Source organism: Colletotrichum lupini, chromosome 5, assembly GCF_023278565.1.
Source record: "Colletotrichum lupini chromosome 5, complete sequence".
Classification (NCBI taxonomy): Eukaryota; Fungi; Ascomycota; class Sordariomycetes; order Glomerellales; family Glomerellaceae; genus Colletotrichum; species Colletotrichum lupini.
In genome coordinates, this window is record NC_064678.1 from 3,636,248 (window position 1) to 3,657,424 (window position 21,177).

General features: G+C 42.3%; 3 protein-coding genes across 3 annotated transcripts; 1 reads left to right on the top strand and 2 right to left on the bottom strand.

The window, feature by feature from the left end:
• Positions 1–37: 37 nt before the first annotated feature.
• On the bottom strand, positions 38–3,124 carry CLUP02_10473 (uncharacterized protein; the record flags this gene model as incomplete). The annotated part of the gene is made up of 4 exons (XM_049289449.1): positions 38–167; positions 226–1,363; positions 1,416–2,126; positions 2,212–3,124. The coding sequence occupies 4 exons, from the start codon at positions 3,122–3,124 to the stop codon at positions 38–40; spliced, it is 2,892 nt and encodes a 963-aa protein (XP_049146594.1).
• A 935-nt stretch (positions 3,125–4,059) lies between these two features.
• Positions 4,060–5,596, top strand: CLUP02_10474 (major facilitator superfamily transporter; the record flags this gene model as incomplete). Its single annotated transcript, XM_049289450.1, has 4 exons — positions 4,060–4,190; positions 4,253–5,223; positions 5,291–5,338; positions 5,406–5,596. The coding sequence occupies 4 exons, from the start codon at positions 4,060–4,062 to the stop codon at positions 5,594–5,596; spliced, it is 1,341 nt and encodes a 446-aa protein (XP_049146595.1).
• A 4,763-nt stretch (positions 5,597–10,359) lies between these two features.
• Positions 10,360–20,698, bottom strand: CLUP02_10475 (uncharacterized protein; the record flags this gene model as incomplete). Its single annotated transcript, XM_049289451.1, has 9 exons — positions 10,360–10,380; positions 18,989–19,192; positions 19,417–19,644; positions 19,699–19,812; positions 19,863–19,954; positions 20,012–20,173; positions 20,252–20,334; positions 20,385–20,497; positions 20,555–20,698. 9 exons carry the CDS (start codon positions 20,696–20,698, stop codon positions 10,360–10,362), a joined length of 1,161 nt encoding a protein of 386 aa, XP_049146596.1.
• Positions 20,699–21,177: the final 479 nt, after the last annotated feature.

Here is a 21,177-nt window from a genome sequence, read left to right on the forward strand (position 1 = left end):
TCACGAAGCTTCACACAACTTGCAATTCATGAGGGGTTTAGGGGAGGGGCGCATGTTGAAGCCTTGGCAAGTTGTCTTGGGGTTCCTCTGACGGCATACCGATGGTGCGCTTGAAACGGTGTAGCCACTCAAGATTGTCTGCCGAGGTCTGATTCCAAGGGTCGCCGCTAAATCAGTCAGACTTCAATAATCACTTACAAGAGAAGACGAGGAGACAGAACTTACTCTTCATAAACAATGAATCGCGCTTGGTGCTGAATCTCATGGTCCGACGGAACGTGACTGTTCGGGTTGTTGGGAGACATGGTTGCTGCGATCCAGCGTCGTAGCTCAAGAGCAAGCCACCGATTGAAATTGGAGTCATTGAAAAACGCATAGTTTCGTTTGACTGTTGAAAACTGCGGGTGTGCGCTGCGGCCATCTGGTCCAGTGCTTCCGGGTCTCTGCCAGTCGGGAGTATTCGAGACTAGAGGCGACACGGGTGAAGCTTGGGCGACATCGCTTGCTGGAGAAGCGTCCTGGGTAGTAGGTTCTTGTAGCAATGGTGGGAGAACGTCACTTCCTGTATCCTGCAGCCAAGCGCGTTGATTCGGCATGGCTAGATTCCTCCAGAGTCCTCTGTCAAAAGGAACACCTTGGAGTTGAAATGGAATCGGGGGCTCGAAAGGCTCATTTGCAGCAGCTCTTCCGTTCATGAGATCTCCGAGTCCTACTTGTTGGTCTTTCTCAGAAAGTCGTAGTGGAGGTAGAGCACTTGAGCTTTCGTGTTGAAGAAGACGTGTTCTCAAGCGAAACGCGGTAAGCCAGCCAGTTGATGAGCTGATGAGGTTGACTAGCCAGTTGACAACCAAGTCGGCCGGAGACATTCCCCAACTCTTGCCTAGACGTGTGACTATCTTACAAGCCTCGTTCTGTAGTTCTTGGTTGTTGAGAACATTGGGCCCAAGTAGCCTGTGCTTATCAACAAAGGCATCAAGCTGCAATTCACAGGGGCATTCATCAAACAGACTGCGCTTTCCTTTGATCTGAAGAACAGACATCATGCTTTCGGCTGGCGATCTTATCGGCCCAAATCGAGCCTCTCGAGTGAGGTCTTCTGACGAGGTAATCAAGTCTCGCAGCCACGACTCGGGTTTCGCACCCTTTTCAACTTCCGGAGATGAGACTTCCGATGCAAAGACGATTCGACAAGCCTCGAATTGGATTTCTCTGTTGTTGGGCAAGTTTCCTGTTCTGTCGAAAAATAGTCGTAGAAAATGATTGAGTTCCAGCGTGAGCAACTCATAGGCGCTACGGGGCGACTCGGGAGGCACGCCGCTTGCTTGATAGGGGAACGGCGAGAATCTTTCATATTCGATGAGATCTGGAAGGCGCATTAGTCCGGGCATCCGCGAAACAGTTTTGGGTTCTCTTACAAGGTGGAACAGAGTTCTCAACCATATCCAGAACTGCATCGTTGAAGCCCCAATCTCCTTTCCAACTCGCCATGTCGGAACCCATCTTGAAATGATCCGCGAGATGGTCAGCTCTGACACCCCAAGTATCGAGAGATGCACCGCAGAAGCCGCAACGAGACTCGATTTCTGGAATGGTAATTTTCCAGAGTTTAGCCGACCAGTCGAGAAGGCCAGCATTGTGTACCAAACGCAAGTGCTGTTTCAAGTGATCCTTTCTGTTGAACGTTCGTTCCTGACAAGATGAGGGATTGTGGCTGTCGATGTGCGATTGAGTGGGCTCGGCTTCTCCACAGAAGACACAACATGTTTGGCCTGTGTCAGGATTGACGGCCCGAGGCCCTTTAGGCGAGCAAACCCATCTTTCGAGGGGCATATGGAGAGACTTTTCGTGTCGCTGCCAGTCGTGTTTCGTTCTAAATGTCTCTGTACAGAATGTGCACTGGTACTGGTTCCGAGGATGTGCAAGAGAAGTTCGCTTTGGACGTCTACGTTGCCGTGCTCGACTACGAACAGCGGGACGCGGAAGGGAAGCAGAGTCTTTGGAAGCATGGGAGAAGGCAGAAGCAAATGAGCCGCCACTCGAGGTTCCAGCGCTACTAGCTGACGAGGTGTGATAAAGGGACCGTGCTGGCTCATCGGTGAAGCTAGCATTGAAGCTGTCGTCTGCGACTATTACAAGGGATCAGCTTTGAGATACCCCCCCGACATTTGACACTCACACAATGGAGGGCCGTTCATAAAGTACAAAACTTACCTGATGATCCTGCATGAGTAGATGCTACGGCACGTGCAATGTCGCCAACAGTAGCAGGCTCGTGTTCTGGAGGAGAGTCGACCCATCTCTCGAGCGGGTTCAACCCCTGATAGTGTGGGCTGCTTCTAGGAGCTGGTGTTCCTGGCCTCGCGGGGACATCTATAGGTCTTGTCCCAGTACCAGAGTTTCCCGAGTATGGTGACGTAGATCGATGACGGCCTTGTACTTTTCCGCGACGACGAGCGTTGATCAACCAGTTAGTGATTTGGATCTTACTGAGGCCCGTTTGGTGCTGGAGGATTTTCTTTTGTTCGTCGTTTGGATAAGGATGGTGGCTGTGGGAGGAGAGCCATTGTCTCAAGATTCGAGTTGAGTCGCGAGAGAATCTCGTGCCAATCTTGGGTGGAGGAGGAGTCGATGTAGTGGAAACGTTGAGTGGCTCGAACGAGCCGCTTGATCTCTTTGAAGTCTCTGGTGTCGGGAGGTTCTGAACATCGGTTGTAACAGTCCGGCTGTCGGTCATGAGGTTGTTGAAAACATCTCCAGTGAAGTTCGGCGTGGTTTCTAAGAAAGTACAGTTGCATCCGAGAGAAACGCAAGATATACAGCGGTCTTGAGGTTCGGGTTGTTGTGGGAGCTGGCATTGGTAGCCCCATGCGGTGCAGTTGGCACAAGATGTCGAGGGTGTCGTCCATCCACTTTCGAAATTATCGCTGATGTAGTCAAGGGATCCGTCAAAAACGAACGGGGAGCTTTCACCGCTAAATTGTTCAACGGGCGTGAAACATAGAGCTTCGTCGACGGCGAGGTTCTCGATAGCGAGATTGGCCCTGGGCTCCTGTGGCAGGGAAATTTCGGCGAGGTTCACGAATCGGTTTACAGTCGAAGAAGTAGCTTCATCCGAGTTATCCATCCTGTCGAGTCTCAATTCCACCACCGTAGCCACAGCAATAATCTCCCGGCCTTAATCTGGGGAAGCAGTAAGGCTTGTCAAGGATGTCAAAGCCCCTGCCAAAGATCGGGCTGATAGGGCGTGATCGAATCGATAAGGCGTATCAAGATATGAAGGAACAATGTCAAACGTGAATTGTGTATTGGTGTTCCCTCAGGGGAGTCATTCGACTTGGACTTTGTTTTGCTCAAGAGTGGAAGAGTCGTCGGAAGTCTATCCGCACTTTCATGCGTTGGAATGACACGGGATCCACCAAAGCACTCTCGATGATTGGCCCGACGTCGGATGTGTCAAGTGCGCCTTACACTAGAAACGCGATGGCCGGACCCATCGACTAATGGCAAGCTTGTTCAACGTGAAGTCTAGGTCCGAACCCGGACCACAGGCCTTCGCGTGCGGTTGAACTCAATTGCGGTGAATGTGGTTACTGAAAATAAGTCGTGTCACTTCAACTCTTAGGTACGTTGAAAACTGCCACATGGGGTTTATAGCTTCAGCTTCTCTGTCATCTCGTGAAATGATGTTAGAGTTCGAGAGTCATTAATGATTTTCAAAACACAAATGAATGAAAGGAGGCAAATCGAGAAGCGAGGAAAAGTCTCCGTAGTGGGTCACTTAGACCGGCATGCTTCTAGACCCTTACTCGAAGCCTTTGTCTTCGCCTCTCGCAGGATGTTGGGCGCGCCTGACGCACAATGAAATTTTTTGCGTGCGCTTACGGGTAGAAACATTACATTTATTATTGGCTTCATAAGTTTTTGATGAAAAGCTCTGATTCTCACCACTTGACAATGGACTTGTCGAAACACACAAGTACTCAATTACTTCATGCCGACAAGTTTACCTCAGTCGAGTTACTTCTTTCCCAACTACCTTAGCTTTCTCAGCCTTCAAGCATGGGGGAACGCGAGTCTTCAGGCCCAACATTGGCGATTGCACCGATACAAATCGACCCAGAAACCGATATTAATGATTTATCCAACGTCAACAATGATGCCGCGAGTGAGGAGACAGAATTTCTGCGATGGTCCTGTGTTGGTGCAGCTGGCCTATTCTTGATGTGCTCATATGGTACGTTCAGCACCATAGGATGGCCGTACCCGTTTTCACCCATGGATTGGACCGGACTGATTGGTATTTAGGCTTCTCTCAATCGATCGGGACGGTCCAATCTTTCCTTCAACTAAATCAGTTGAGCGACTATTCTGCACAAGATATTGGATGGATCACGGGCTTAGACACAGCTCTTTCGCTATTATGTGGCTTTCAGGTCGGCCCTTTGATGGATCGCTATGGTCCTAGGCTTCTGGCGCCAGTTGCAGTTGGGCTCACCGTCGCAAAATTCTTCCTTCTCTCCGAATGTAAAAATTACTGGCAGATTTTTCTCTGCCTAGGTGTTCTGGGAGGCATTGCCTCCGCGGTAGCCTCAACTGTCGCAATATCAGCAGTAGGCAAGCTGTTCATCCGCCGTCGAGGCCTGGCAATGGGTGCAGCGATGGCTGGAGCTTCTTTGGGTGGCATCACCTTTCCACTAGTCCTCCGCAGGGCTTTCCCGGCTTTGGGCTGGTCATGGTCTAACCGGGTGATGGGCTTCGTGATTCTAGGTCTCATGACTATTGGCATGGTTTTGCTTTTGCCTTTTCCAAAACTGATCCTACCCTCAGCGGTGTCGTCGAAGAAGAAATCAGCAGCACTCAACTTTGACGCTTTTCGGTCGGGGCCTTTCGTCTTCATCACGCTCGGGTTCTTCTTGTATGAGTTTTCCATCACTGGAGTGGGCGTGCTGTTGCCAACTTTTGCGGTCAAGGCTGGCTTTCCATCTGCGATGGGTTATACCTTGGTCTCAATCCTCAACGGATGTTCATGCCTAGGCCGCCTACTGCCTGGACTTGCGGGTGACTATGTAGGCCACTTCGACGTCATGCTTTTCATGACTTGTCTCTCATTGATCTTTACTGGAGCCTTATTTGTCCCGTTCGGGGGCCAATCGGCCGGAATCCTCTACGCATTTGCTGGTTTGTGGGGATTTTGCACTGGCTCTTTCCTGTCAATCCTTCCCGGTAAGCGAATTCTTAGCATCTTCAGTTTCGAGATTTCGTTTTGGAACTAACAAGAGTTTGCGACTAGTGTGTGTGGGCAAGACTTGCGATCCTAAAGATTACGGAAGATACTATGGTGAGTTGATGCACCAAATCATACCCGCCCCGATTCGCTCATGATTGTCTGACTGACGTGATTTCAGGTACCATGACATTCTTTGTTAGTTTCAGTGCCCTCACGGCAATTCCAGCAGGAGGTTCCCTTTTGGAAAAGGTGGGCTCAGTAGGGGCGTCGGGTCTGTATCTTTCAACGGTTGCTCTGGGGGGCTTGAGCTTCTACACAGCCCGTTCCTTGTTGATTGGGAAATTTCTTGTTTTCAGATCAAATATCTAGATTTTTATTTCTCATTCTAGCATACTAATTTTCATTACAACTCTTCTCTCTTGCTGACTAATTTTATTGTCTCGGCCCTGGGGAGATCGGACACTGTCGGATTAGAAGTCTAATTCGACCGCGGCATATAGCCGACTGCGCAGGGGCCAATTAGGGGCCCTATTTACGATTATCGTAGCTAGCCTAACCTACGGTTAGAACCTCCTTTTTATACCTACGTAAATATTTATATAGTTCAATTAATCTCTTTATTAACTACGGTTCGAACTAACTACCTTATAATAGGGATACTAATATTAATTAGTAATTAAATTCTATTATTATAAATCGGTAAGGTATCTCGCTACGCAGAAGAGACGACTTCTTAATACCGCACGGGATAAGAGATTTATACTAATTAACTTTACGGAAGTAAACGAAAAAAGAGGCGATTCTCGAATACCGTATAGAATCGAGTAATCGTAGCCCTTTATTACTTACGAGAGGTCGACGTTTACTATATTAAACTACGCTAGTTAACGGAACCGCTTAGGTAACTAATATTTCGCCGTCGCTTTAAGTAGCCTTTTTTATTAAATAACTTCCCCGCGGCCGGCCCGCGATTAGAAATTAACTAGTTAAATTAGTAAAAAGAATTCCCTATACGACGACTACCTACCCAATCGATTAGCGCGACGAACAAGCTTAATAATATAGTATAAAAGAGCACTACGCGATTAAAAAAGAGGATCTCTAAATATAAACATTTTTACTTAGCGACGAAGGTAACCCTATAGGAGTTATTAAGCTAAGAGATTTATAGTATATAAAAAAGTCTACTACTACGGGGATCTTACGGGTACGCCCTTAAGCCCGCGATCTAAATAACCTCCTCGTAGCTCCCTTAACTACCCCCCGGGTATTACTTAGGAATATAGTATAGGGGACGGTCTAACGAGGGAGGAGGGGATTTAGAGGTCCTAATAGTATCGAGTTAAGAGTATTACGGATCTCGGAAATTAACCTAAGAAGAAGGCGGCCACCCTAAAGTAGTCCTGCGACCTCCCGCTAGAGTTATTATTAACCTAAAAAAAGGCTAAAAAGATAAGGATCTAAGGGAAAAGAAAAGAATCCTCTAGAGGGCCGCTAAAGGGCTTCTTTTTATACTAGCTTACGGCGCAAGATTACTAATTTTAAAAAATCGGTAACTAGTAAAGATCCCGAGACTAATTACTATATCTTATTATAGTAATATAAACGTCTGCCGCTACTATTATTAAAAAGAACTACTAGAACCTACCCTTTTATACTAAACGAAAAGGAGGATCTTAGTAAGTACAATAGCTAGCGATCTAGAAGGGTAATAGTAATCGCTAGAAATAATAAAAACGAGAGTAGTAGCGAGATAGCGAGAAGAAGCGGGAATCTCCTAAACCCTAATAAATTCGTTAAGTAGTAAAAGTACGGATTTATTATAATTAGCGCGCGGATTAGATATATCCTTATTAAGATTAAACACGCTAGCGACTACTAATACGGGTATAAGCTAGAGCACGACCCTTAGCGAGTTAGGGTAAAGAAAAAGAGGACGAAACCCGATCCTAAATAGAATCCCAATCCTTTATAAGTAGGTAAATATTAACCCGGACTATTAGAGGACGTGGATATATAGAATCGCGGATTAGCTTAACGGCGAGTAAATTAACATAGTATTAATCTATTTAACTAAGGTCTATAAGAAAAAGGGGCTATAGGGGCAACCCCTATTCTACGAGATCGCAAACGACCTTAGCTATTAGCTAGATAAATAGTTCGTAAGCATAAGCCTAGGAATTGCGAAAGCGGTTAATAAATTCCTCTATAAGCGAGGGGTACTATTAGCGCAATTATAATCGTAAGAACCTTACGAAATCCTAGTAGCGACGATTACAGAGGAGGAATTCGTAACATAGACCTAGGTATAAGTCGATAGGGCGTATAATCGCTTTAACGAATTTAGAAAAAGGGTAAACGACCTAGATTTCCTTCCTATAATTACTAACGGTAATCTATCGTCACAAAAGGATATATAGAAGTAAAATATAGTACTAGAAGTACGATAATCGACAATTCTGCCTATTTCGATCCATAGCTCGTCGCCGCTACTAATACGAAATTCGGTACTAATCGGTTAGTAAGAAAAGAGGTAAACTACCCGAAGTTACTAATAGTACGTAGCGACGCAGGGATCGTATATAAATACTAAAAATCTAGTAGTAAATACGAGGTAGTTTATAGACCTTAAAAAGATCTTCCTAAAAAAGAAATTATACTCTAGGGGGAAGTATAAGGTCTTATAAGAAACCCTAACGATGTTTTATAATTATTACGAAAAAGTTGGAATTAGGGAATACTAGTACTATTCGGTAGTTAATATCGTACTCATAAGTAAAGCCTTTAATTATTACTACGAAGCGGTGCGTAATCTCGATCGAAACGACTTTTTTAGTATAATTAACGCAATCCGAAGCCGCTTCGAGACCTATAATAAGAACCTAGAGCTCCTATCTAAGCTATGAGCGATTTTTTTTATATCTATAGCTAGGATAATAGAGGGTAAATCGCGAGTAAAAATCCTCGAAGAGCTTATCGATCGAATTAATAAGCTAGTAAAAACCTAGCTAAATAAAGGGACTAACGAGTAAAAAGTCGGATATCTCTATACTACAATCTAGCGCGTTTTAAAAGCGAAAATAACTTTATACTAAGTACCCGAAAACTACGAGACGCTTTACTCGAGGCTAAGATCTAGCTTTAATATTAAAATAAGAATGCCGTGCCAAACCCACCTCTAAGTATACGACGGCCCTTATTAGTAATATTAGGTCGACCGAACGTATAATAAGAAAGGAAAGGAAGCTAGGTACGGTAATCGCTAGTAAGGAATCCCAGATTCGTTAAATAAGTAGAGATTTAACTCGCGAGTAAGGTAACAGAAAAAGCAGTATTTTATTTATAAAAAAGATAGATATTAGTTAAGTAACTACTCCGAGGAAGAGCGTACTAAATCGTATAAATAATATAGAAAATCGAGGGTAGTAGATAGCAAAACTAGCCCTTATCGATTTAACTAATTCCTCGTTATATATAAGGGCAGATCCGGGGGTACGGAACCTAGCGAAAGTAGCTAATTTAGTAGCTTAAAGCACCCGCACCCTATAAGAGATTCGGAAAATAAGGAAGATCTTACCCCCTATACTAACGAATTAGATTACGACGAAGTTAATAATATTAACTACTCTTTCTTCGCCCCGTTAGCCTCGGGAGGATATATAAGGCTAAACGAATAAAAAGTAGTAAAAGCCCTTAATAAGTAGGCTTTTATTTATAAATAGTAAGGGAAGGTCCCTTAGATAACGGATATGGAGGTAGGTAAAAGGACGAATCTAATAGCGCAGAATTCTACTCTCTTAATATCTAAAGAAAAGAGATAGGGTGCTAAGTAATTCTAGGGGTAGCTAGAAGGGTCCTTTTTATACTACTTAGATTACTCGAATACTAAGCTCGTATAAATATTCTACGCGAATAAAAAGTACGGCCTAGATAATTTCTATAGGATTATCCTAAATACTAGGGCATCGTAATAGTTAATAAGAAGAAAAGGGCAATTCTAAGCGCTATAGAAAATCGCACTAGTAATGCTTAATACGTCGATAGCGGGTATTATGAGGATTAGTTTTAGCCTAGGTAAGGAAATCGTTACCCTAGGTACGGTAGAAGTAGAGACGTACTTCGGAACGATAACTTTTTATATCCTACCCGTTAATACCCCATTTCTCTTATATTTAAAAGATATAGATCGACTAGGTATTATATTCGATAATACGAGGAATAGAATTTCTAGCCGTAAATACTTCGAAATAGTTAAACGACGATAGGGGTACGCGTTTATAAAGCTTATTAACGACACGAAGTTAATTAATTACTTAATAAAAAGTAAGCTTAGATAATTATACTAGAGATTTAGCTACCTATCGGTCGCGAGGCTATATAACCTCCTAAAGTATTCGAGTAATAATAATATCGAAATAGGGGCGCTAGAGTAGTTAATAAAAGTATACTACTAATACTAAATAAATGCGCAGAGCCCACGCAGATTTAAATTTAAATTACGTAATAAGCTTAACTTTAATTAGGAAATCGTCGTCGATATCTTCTATTTAAATAGTCGACCGGTCCTATATATAATCGACGAGGCTATATTATTCCAAATAGGGCAATTCCTGCGGGATCTATAAGTAAAAATAGTATGGGTAGCTCTATAAAAAAGCTAGATTAATATATACTAGGGACCGCTAGACGGTATTAGTGTTACGAAAGGGATCTCGAGGTAGGTCGGAACGCTGCTATATTAACCTAATTGACTAAAGACTTAACGTGAAGAGGGAAAAAACAGAACAGTGGGCAGAAGCTAGTAGGCTAGCCCTTTGGGCCCTGTAGTCTAGCTCGTTACGTAACTACTAGGAGCTTAGCCTCGTAGCCTAAGGCTGAACTATAGGGCCCACAGGGCCCTAGTACCTACTACCGTGACATTACCCCCCCCTCTATACTAGAGGGCGCTATCCGCAGCGCTGAAAAATAAACCTCTAAATTACCCCTTAATCTACTAAATCTATAGTTATAATTATTACTATTATATTATCGTCGTCCCTTAGCGGTAGCGAATTGCTAGCCGCGGCGGCTTTTATTTATATATTTAGGTTCCGTAGCGGGCCCTTAGTAATTAGGTATTAGTAATAGAACGCCTAGAGCGCCGCCGGCGCATACTAGAAGCTCTTTACGTCGTACTAAGTCGGATCCGTATCGTACCCTTTTTAATCCGCCTAGTACTATAGTTTTCCCTTATATAAGCATAATTTAACGACCTCTAAGACCTCGTACTCCGGTTCGCTATCGTTATTAATAATTAGTAGCGGCGGGTCTTAGTTCTACCTAAGTAATAGGTCGTTAGCGGCCTTTTTTAGCTTATTTAGATAGAAGACCGGGTGTGCCCGGCTACCCGCTAGTAGTTTTATAATTTATATACCCCCCTATCTAGTACTAACGATAGGCTATAGCCCGGCCTACGGCTACTATAGTTTATTTACGTTAGCGGACTTTTAGTACGAGGTATTAACGAAGACCTAGTCTTTTAGCTTTAGGTCGTCCGGGCGCCAGTAGCGGTTAGTATACCTCTTATACTATACCTAAGCGACTTTTATATTACCCCTAGCGGTCTCTTAGGCCTCGTATATCCCTTAGGCTATATACTACGCGTTAGTACGGTTTAGCTTTTCCTTTATAGAGCCGAATTAGCAGGTTCGTTTAGACTAGTTAAAAAAGAGTTATAACTAATAACCGAATTCTATTTCGTATAATAATAGCCCTATTATCTCGCTAAGCTAGGTAGTATAGGTAAAGTCGACCGCGGGTAGTATATTACTCTAGTTATCTTAGTATCGGTTAACTAGTAATCTTAACCGCTATAAGATATACTAGTTTAGTACCTCTATTTAGCCGTCTATCTAGGGGTAGTCGGCCGTCGATAGTTATAGCTTAACCTCGCAAATCTTATAGAGCTCCCCCTAGAAGTCGGAGATAAATTAGGGGCCTCGGTCCGATATAATAGTTTTTAGTAGGCCGAAGATAGGTAGTACCCGTTTATAGAACATTCGGCTTATATCTTTTACTATAGTAGTTTTATAATAAGGAACGGACATCGCCCTCTTACCTAGGCAGTCTACTACTACCTAAATATTATCGAATCCTTTCTAATTAGTAAGGATAGTTATAAAGTCGGTAGAAATATGCTACTACGGGTAGTTAGGTACTAGAAGTAGCCTTAGCTCCCCCGGGGGCTTATCGCGCGGCTTTTATAATTAGTAGTAAGTATAGTAGTTCCGTACGTATTAATAAGCATCTACTATTAGGCCCGGCTAGTAGTATCGCTACTTAATTATCTTTACGACCTTATTACGTCCTAGGTAGGCGAGGAGCTTTTGCTCGTAAACCTCGCGGATAACTATAGTACAAAAGTTCTCTTCCTCGGGCACTACGAGCTTCTTATTTATTATTAGTAATCCGTCGTTTTAAATAGACTAGCGCTCGCGCCCTTTAGCCGCTAGCGCTCGTATTAGCACGAGGGATATTATAATAGGGTCTCTATTAAGCTTTAGAATCTTCTTTATTAATAAGTACTCCTAGAGCTCGTTTTTTAGTAAGAGCGAGCCGACTATAAGTTATAGTTAACTAACTACGGTACCTAATAGCGCCCGCAGCTCTATTATAATATCGGGGGATAGTAGTCCTAGCAATAAGAGGACTTAGGTCCTATTAGCCTCTTTTAGTACTTACTAAGTACGGATATCCTCTATCTTCTACGATAGGGCGTTAGCTAGTACGTTCTCCTTCTCTAGGTAGTAATAGATCTAAAAGTTAAAGTCCGCTAGCGTACTAGCTTACTAAGCTTATTATAAGTTAAGTAGGCGCTTAGTTATAAAGAATAGTAATAGCTAATAGTCTATAATAACGTCGAACTTATACTCATAGCTTATAAGCTCCGCGCGCTATTCTTCTAAGTATAGTACTATTATTAATATTTCCTTATTATAAATAGCGTAATTAAGCTCTGCGCCGCTCATCGTTTTTAAATAGAAAGCTACTAGGTACTATAACCCGTTATCCTCTTATTATTATAATAGCGCTCTAGCGCATACTAAGTTAGAAGCGTCGGTTTCTAGTTACGTTAGTAATTCTAGCCTAAAATAGTAAAGGATTAGTACCGACGTTAGCGCTAGCTTTATAGCCTTAAAGGCCGTCTCGTAGTCGGCGCTAAAGTTAAAAAGAACTCCCTTACCCGTTAGCCTCGTAAGGGGCCTAGCTAAGTAGCCGTAATCCCTTATAAACCTCTTATAAAAGTTATAGAACCCGAGAAAGGACTAGATGCCCTTAAGTAATATAAGTAGCTTCTAGTCTCTAACTATAAAGACTTTCTCCTTATTAAGCTATATACTTTTTATAAAAACCACGAAGCCTAGGTATTTTATAGAAGTAACGCTAAATTCGTACTTCTTAATATCCGCCTATAAGCTTACTTTCTATAAGCGGTCTAGTACTTTAGTAACGTGCTCCTAGTACTAGAGGGGGTCGTTAAAGAAAATTAGGATATCGTTTATATACGCCGTATAGAAGTTATCTAGGTACTTTATTAGTATTTTATTTATATATCGCTAGTACGTAGTAGGCCCGTTATAGAGCCCGAAGGGTACTACCTTATACTTATACGCCCCGTAGCGGGTTCTGAACGTCGTTAAATCTTCGGAGGCTAGGTCGAGGCGGATATGGTAAAAGGCCTGCTTAATATCTAGTTTAGTAAATACTTTCGCCCTACCTAGCCGCGCGAGGGTCTTGTTAATAAGTAGTAGTAAGTAGCGGTCTTTTTTCGTAACCTTATTAAGCTTATAAAAGTTAACGCAAAAGCGTAGACTACTATTATACTTTTTTATAAATAGCGTCGGCGACGCGAAAGGAGTATTACCTAGCTCGATAAATCCCTTCTATAAGTGCTTTAGTAAATAGGCTCTTGTGGCCTCTAGCTTAGGTACTAACTGCTTATATAAAGGGTAGTAGGTTAGCTTCTCCCTACTGCTATTTAGTAACTTAATCTTATAGTTATACGGCCTATAAGGCACTAGTATGTCGCTAGCCGCCTTACTAAAGACGTCGGTCTAGGGCCGTAAATACTCCGGTAGGTTCGTCGCTATAAGGTTACGAGTAACCTAGTCGTTATTAAATAAGAGGTCTACCTCCTCCTTCTTATCCTCTATAATATAGTCGAGCTTATAGAGTAATATAGAGCCTACCTTGACGTCGTTCTACCTAAGGTTCTTTTTAAAAACGAGAGCGCTAATAAAAGTAATATCTATTTATACTACTACTAAGTATAGTTTCTACTACCTAGCCCTCTCTACTAGGGCGATGCTAGTACCGTTAAGGGCGCGCTCTATTTTCTTCGTATTTTTAGCCTCGTTTAACCGCTATATCTAGCGAGCTATTATCTTTAATAGGCGTAGTAATACCCTAATTAGTATGCCCTTTGCCCGCTACTACTAGAGCTTTCGGTTATAGTAGGTTATATCTATTTTAAATAGGTCCTACTAGCGGTCGGCGTTAATTTAGTATTATACGTCGATAATTTCTAGGGCATATAGGTCCTCGATATCCCTAACGATAGTAGAGGGCGTCTCTTATAGCAGTAGGTCCTTAGGCTATATTAGCCGTCGGCAGCGAATATTAGGGTTTACCCCGTAGTACTCGAACTACTTCTACCCTAGGATTAGGTCGTAGCGGCCCGTATTAAGCTAAAAGAGGGGTGTTTTTAAAAAGACCTGTTAATTAATATATAGGTTAGCGGTCTATACTACGCTAGTATTATCTAATCGCTCTCTATTAAACCTAGCGGTAGGGATTAAGTATTATAATTTACGGGATAGGGCCGCACAGAACTACTATAGTAGAGGGGTTACGTAGTTATTTATAAATCCGTACTTATTAGCTCCCGTATTAAGTAAGGCTCTTAGGCAAATTCTATATCTATTAAATACTAGTATAAGCTCTATTTTAAGGGGCTAGCCCCTTACGAGATCCTATAGGTTTATTGAATTAATCGCTAATTTTCCGTCCTTTTTATACGTATCCCCTAGCTAGGAGTTTACTTTTACTAAGGGTTCTAGTTTTCTAAACCCGACTCTATCTTAGCAGGGCCCACGGTAGCGTTAATAGCGGCTATAGTAGTCTTTGGCTTTTTAGGGTAGTTTTTAAAGATATATCCGGTATTACTATAAACGAAGTAAGCGCTACTATCCTTAAGCTTCTAATATAGGGCTTTGGGGATCGTCTCGCGGGTAGAGGTGCGACCTCGGTCCTATTTAGTACCTCTAGTACCTCTATTATTTCCGCTACTTTTATTATTTTTACCCGAGGTCTAGCGGGCCTAGCTAGAAGCTTTAACCGGGCGGTCCTCTATAGAAGGGGGCTATATTACGTTAACTAGCTAAGCAACGTACTTAGTATATTTTTAAAAAGTAGCCGTATTATTTAGGTATTTCGATATAGCCTAGTTACGAAGATATATAGGTAGCTTGTCGTAGAAACGGCGCTTTTACTAAGGTTCTAAAAGCTTATTAATACGCGCGAGCTTAGCGAATATAGAGCGCTTTTAGTAAACGTCTTTAAGCGTAATTATAAGTACGTCTAGCTTACGACTAGTATCGTCTATAGCAGTCGGGCTAGTATAAGCCGACTTAAGCTCGTAGAGTAGCTACTCGGCCGTAGTAATCTCGTTAGAGGTTAGTATTAGGTATATAAACTCCGTAGCACTGCTTCTAATTTTATTAATAATATACTCTAGGCGGTACCTATCCGTACTATAGTTAGTATTCTTTAAGCGCTTCGTAATATACTAGAGCTAGTAATCGAACTTAAGGCTAGTATTATTATTTATAAAAATAGGCACGTTAGGTATTTTTTAGGAGCCGTGGGTAACGGGATAGGATGAGGCTAGGGTAGTCTTACGGCTACCCTACGTCTCTAAGCGCGCTAACTATTACTTTAGCGCGCTAAGGGTAGCGGTATTCTAAATAGAGCTAGCCTAGGAGCCGTTTTCTAATTACTCTAGTCTTTCGGCTATAGCCGCATTATTAGTATAGGCTCGGGTAAGGGCTTTTTTTATAATACGGAGCTCTATAGTAATAGTACGCGTAAGGTCGAGGTTCTTACGGGTTATTATATATAGGCGCTTAGTACTATTACTTAGCTAGCCGATAGTAGAGGCTAGGACCTGCTCTAATTAGTACTAAGTAATGCGTATCTTTAGCTACTATTCGATCTACTTAAGCAAGGTCTTTTTATTATTTTTAAAATATAGCTCTTAGATAAGGTCGAGGTCGATACACTGCTTAGTATTTTTTTTAAAGAGGGTATTGTTATAGATATAAATAAGCGAGGTAAGCTAGTTAGCTATATTACTAAAGTACGCTAGGCGATCGGCTTAGGTAGTAGAGGGTAGGAAGTGCTCTACTAGCTAGTCGGATAGCGCGACCTTAGGGTTAATAACTAAGAGCTTAGCGCCTTCGTTAGGGCCTATAACGCTCTATTAAGACTCGTAGAGGCGGCGACTTTATTAAAAGCCGTTAGTACGAAGGGAGACCTAGCCTCCCTAATTATATCCTCTAACTATCGCGTTTAGTAGAGGGGGTATATGCTTAAGGGGTATTAATTACGCTACTTATGCGTAATTAATTCGGTCGGCTATCGCTCGGCTCTCTCGTGCGCTTTCTTAGTAGGGGTAGCTAGTTAGGATAGTAGGTAGTTAATTAATTAAAATATTATCGTTCCGTTTCTAGAGAATAGTTAATTAAATAACGTTAAGTAGTATTACGAAAGGGATCTCGAGGTAGGTCGGAACGCTGCTATATTAACCTAATTAATTAAAGACTTAACGTAAAGAGGGAAAAAACAGAATAGTAGGTAGAAGCTAGTAGGCTGGCCCTTTAGGCCCTATAGTCTAGCTCGTTACGTAACTACTAGGAGCTCAGCCTCGCAGCCTGAGGCTGAACTATAGGGCCCACAGGGCCCTAGTGCCCACTGCCGTAACATTAGAACCGACGCTAGTACTAGTTTTAAGTTAGTAAAATTTAAAAAAAATGCGACGGCCTACGGTATATAGTTAAAAGTCGTGCCTATTAAAGCGTACTATAGTATTAAAAAAGTAAAAAGGGCGTACTAGTAGTTAAAAAGAGCGTTTAAAATTATTAAAGAGGAAAATCCCGATTCTGACGACGATAAATGCCTCTAGACGGTACTTAAATACTATAACGATACTATAGGGCCTAATGGGCTTATACCGACGCTTTTAGTATTTAGAGCATATTTAAGAACGACCTTAGCCTCGCTACTATTATTAAACGTAAGCTAGCGAGCTTAAGTAGTTAAAAAAGTAATACGGGCACTGCGCGAGGTAAGTATAAAAAAGTAAGTTAATAAAGTAATTACTACGCGCAATAGGCCTAATATAGGGGTTAATTTAAATATGCCCCTAAATTCGGATATACGAGTATAGCGCGAAATTACTTAATAATAGGCTAGGCTATATAAATTAATTTCCGTTAATAAGCGTTCTTACGTAGTCGCGAGAGATCGCGACTAGCTACTCGAGGTATTAATTACGGTAGTTAGACTATATTATATAGATCCTATCGAGGTAATTTCTAGCTTATAAGAAAAAGAAGAGCTAGGGGAAGCTATATAACCCGCGGCAGAGGTATAGGAAATTATCCTTAACGAAATCGTCGTAGTAATACTAATAAACGACGAGGAAGAGGAAATTACTAAAAGGGCACTAATACGTCATAGGAGACTACGATAGTAAGCACTAACGTAGTAATTTATTACTAGCGACGAGGTAATTAATACCTTTTATATAGTAAAAGAGAAAGCCGATTTCGAGCTAGTAGTTAAACTACGTAAGGAAGGCGTAATTATAACTACTAAAAAGCCGTATAAAAAATTAGATCTTATTAAAATAGATACTCTACGCAATCGAGGGGTCTATCGATTTATCCTTTATAATCTAGAAAAGCATACAAACCTCCGCATATTTAAATCGCGAATAGTTCGTAAAATTAAAAGAAAAGGAACACCCTAACCGTATAAGAAGTCTAGATACGTAATTTAGGGGTACGGCAACGTCGAAAAGGCGACGCTACTTATATAATCGCCTACTATATAGCGCTATAACTAATAATTAATAATAGCACTAATAGTATTACTGCGGAAGAAGGGATACGAGATTTAGAGCCGTAATATTACCTAGGCATATACCCAATCGGCCACAGGGCTCATAAAGAAAATCCTAGCCTATCTACCGAAGGAAATAGCTAGTAAGTACCTAGAAGGCACGATTATTAAAGTGCTTAAGCCACTATATAGGCTCGCAGAATCGGGTACCTATTAATGAGCTACTTATTACGATTTTTATATTAATTAACTATTAATAGTTACCTCTACGTACGACCCGTGCTTACTAGTCGCGGAGCACGAAGGCGACTAATTTAGGATTATTAGAATATAAACTAACGATATATTAAGCCTATCCGATATTAACTTTATAAAAAAGGAGGATAAGGAGCTTTAGAAAGCGGGCTTCGTAGCGAAGCTAAAAGAGGTCCTTATAATAAACACCCCCTTAGTATTTAACGGCGGGATTTTTATAATTAAAAAGGAAACCGTCGTTTTTTAATAAAAGGGGTAGGGCGAGAAGATTAACCTCGTCGACCTAAACGTAACTAATATTAAGAAGCGGTATAAGGCTAAGCTTGCGCAAGGGGTATATATTACGAATATTTATTAGCCCGAGGTAACTTTTAACTACGCTAGAGTAGCGTAGGTTATAAATCTAACTAAACGAGACGTCGAGGTACTTAATAAGCGGCTTAAGTAGTAGTAAACAAATCTCGATCGAGGTCTCGTTTACTACCCGATCGACCTTATAACTAGTAAGCTCTACGTCTTTATTAATAGGTTATTTATAAATAATAACGACCTTACTTCGTAATTGGGGTATATTATTATCCTAGCTAACGAGAGTATGGGCGAGAGCGAATTTACTATATATAGTAATATAATCCACTACTCGTTAACTAAAAGTAAGCGGGTAACGAGAAGTATACTAGCGTCGGAGGTCTACGGTATAGTTAACGGCGTTAACCTCTCCTACGTAATTTTAATAATACTAAAAAAGATTACCGATCGAATTAGCCTTCTACCCATTCTAACGGTTATCTATACCGATTCCTACTCGCTATACGAATGCCTCGTTAAATTAGGAACGACGAAGGAAAAGAGGCTTATAATCGATATTATAGCCCTTAGGTAATTATACGAAAAGCGCGAGATACTCGAGATCTGTTAGATTAATAATAAAGATAACCTCGTAAACGCTTTTATAAAAGTAGTACTAAACAAGGGATTAGAGCAATTCGTGGGTAGTAGAAAAGTTACTATACGAATAGAGGGATAGGTTATATAAAAAGAATAGAGAAAAGGGGGAAAAGGAGACGACTTAGTAAACGGGCCCGAGGTCGAATTATACCTCTAACTGTAGTAGTTAAATCGATAAAAAAAAGAGAAAGTTAGTATTAGATTAGAAGTCTAATTCGACCGCGGTATATAGCCAACTGCGCAGGGGCTAATTAGGGGCCCTATTTATAATTATCGTAGCTAGCCTAACCTATAGTTAGAACCTCCTTTTTATACCTACGCAGATATTCATATAGTTCAATTAATCTCTTCGTTAACTACGGTTCGAACTAACTACCCTATAATAGGGATACCAACAGACATAGCAGTAATCTCGAGACTGTGCCGATCTTCTCTCGAGACAAATTCTATGGCTCCTAAGTCTGGCCCGAAGTCTCTGATGGGACCTAACATGTAAACTTCCTCCACCGCAACCGCTGAACTTTCTGAGCTATTCTTGGCAACTGAGGTTGCTTCATTTCGTGTTCCAAGGGTCGCATTTGTAACATGAGTAAATCCTAGCTGTGTAAGACTGTATGGATTGTTGGTATCCCTATTATAGGGTAGTTAGTTCGAACCGTAGTTAACGAAGAGATCAATTGAACTATATAAATATCTGCGTAGTAGGTGTAAAAAGGAGGTTCTAACCGTAGGTTGGGCTGGCTACGATAATCGTAAATAGGGCCCCTAATTGGCCCCTGCGCAGTCGGCTGTATGCCGCGGTCGAATTGGACTTCCAATCCGACAGGATCTTTCGGTTTCTTCTTGTCGTTGTGGTTGCTGGAAATCCCATCACTCAACTCTATACCATCCGAGCCCTGACTTGATTTCGGTGTGAACTTGTACTTGTGGTAGAATTGAGCCCATACTCTCCGTTTGAAAAGAGGCACCACCATGGGGGCCTGCCCAACGAAAATGGCAATGAAGTCCTCACGAATTGACCACATTGCCCCTGGGCCAAAGCCACCTGTAGGCTTGATGCATAATTAGCAACATCTCGGAATCCAAGAGGGAATGGTATGTCTTACGTGAAAAATGAGAACCACACGGATTGTCGCAGCGACCATGATGAAAACTCCCAAGCTGAAAAGAAAATATACTCCAATCCTGCGCCAAATCGAGGCTCTAACGAGACTTATCACCTAACTGATGATTAACTGACCGTTTGCAGGTTTGACCGAGGGATACTTACGGGTATAGGAATGGCAATTATGCAAAGATCTGTGGTGACGTTCATCACGAAGATGCTGTAGAAGTAAATTTTGTTTTGTGGCACACAATTCTCTTTTCAGATCTTGTAAGCTAATGCTTCCTACTCGGATCCCACTCAAGCTTACGTACCTCCTGGATCTGGGCGAATTTGCCACATGAGAGAGAGAGGGAGGCATGTCAGGGCAATGATCAGACCCATCGCAACCGCCGTGGCACCAACTAGACCCATGACAGGGAATATAAACTTGTCTACCCACTGTCCCGCAACCAGCCTTCGATAGAAAAACAACACTATCATGTATTAGATATGTTGTGGCATGAATGCAGGTTTGAGCATGAAAGAGGCCTCGAAAACAGCATGCCACGTACTGTTGAACTTCAATGACCACACTACTGTCGCATAGATAATCATGCCTGCGACGAAATTCTTCGAGCCGTATTCCCACTGATAGCTGCTTTTAGTCAGACTTTGTTGAGAACAAAAGGTTTCCTTCGCACATACAATTCTGATTCTGGCAATGTCGCGCGCTGTTCCGGGGTCAGGAGCGAGGTGTGTTTGCCTTGGGCAATCAGCGCGAAGAGCGTTGCCATCACGCATACAGAAGTGTAGAGAGACTGCCATGATGTAAGTCGAAATCGGATCCATCCCAGTGACAGCAAGATAGGGTATACCCATGTGAAGAAGATGATGTCATCGTCAGGTCGAAATCCAGACACGCCCACTTGCTTCGTGCGGCAAAATACCCTCGTCGCAATCATCAAAGTCGCAACAGCATACAAAGTCCATATTTCCAAGAGAGTCGGGTTGATCTCCATGATGTGTCCGATGTGCGAGCCAGCTGCTCTGCCGGCTGTCTATTTCGTTATCATCGAAGCTAGTCCGGGGCTCCGATGTTGTTGGCTAAGGTGAACACAAGGAATACTTGTATGAGTAAGGTAGGTAGCAGCTTGGACTTTTATTTGAACCTGGGGAACAATTCAGTCCAAGAAAAGGGAAGATTGAAACTTCTTGTATTGAACGCTATCCTAGCAAGGGCCTGTCACCTCGATCCAGGCTGGCTAGGTCCGAGCATGTGGAAGTAAACTTCACCAACTTCAGTGGTCTCTGGGGTCTTCCCCGATGTAGATACTCACAACCCCCCCCCCCCCCCCCCCAAACAATGAAAACCACCCGAGTCACATATATGCCAGTCAGAAATGTGCTTAGACAGTCACCCCGACAGAATTTTTTCTGGAGCGGAAACAGGCTTAAGTAATACGGTGCAGTATTGTTTGCGGCTCCCTACATATACTTG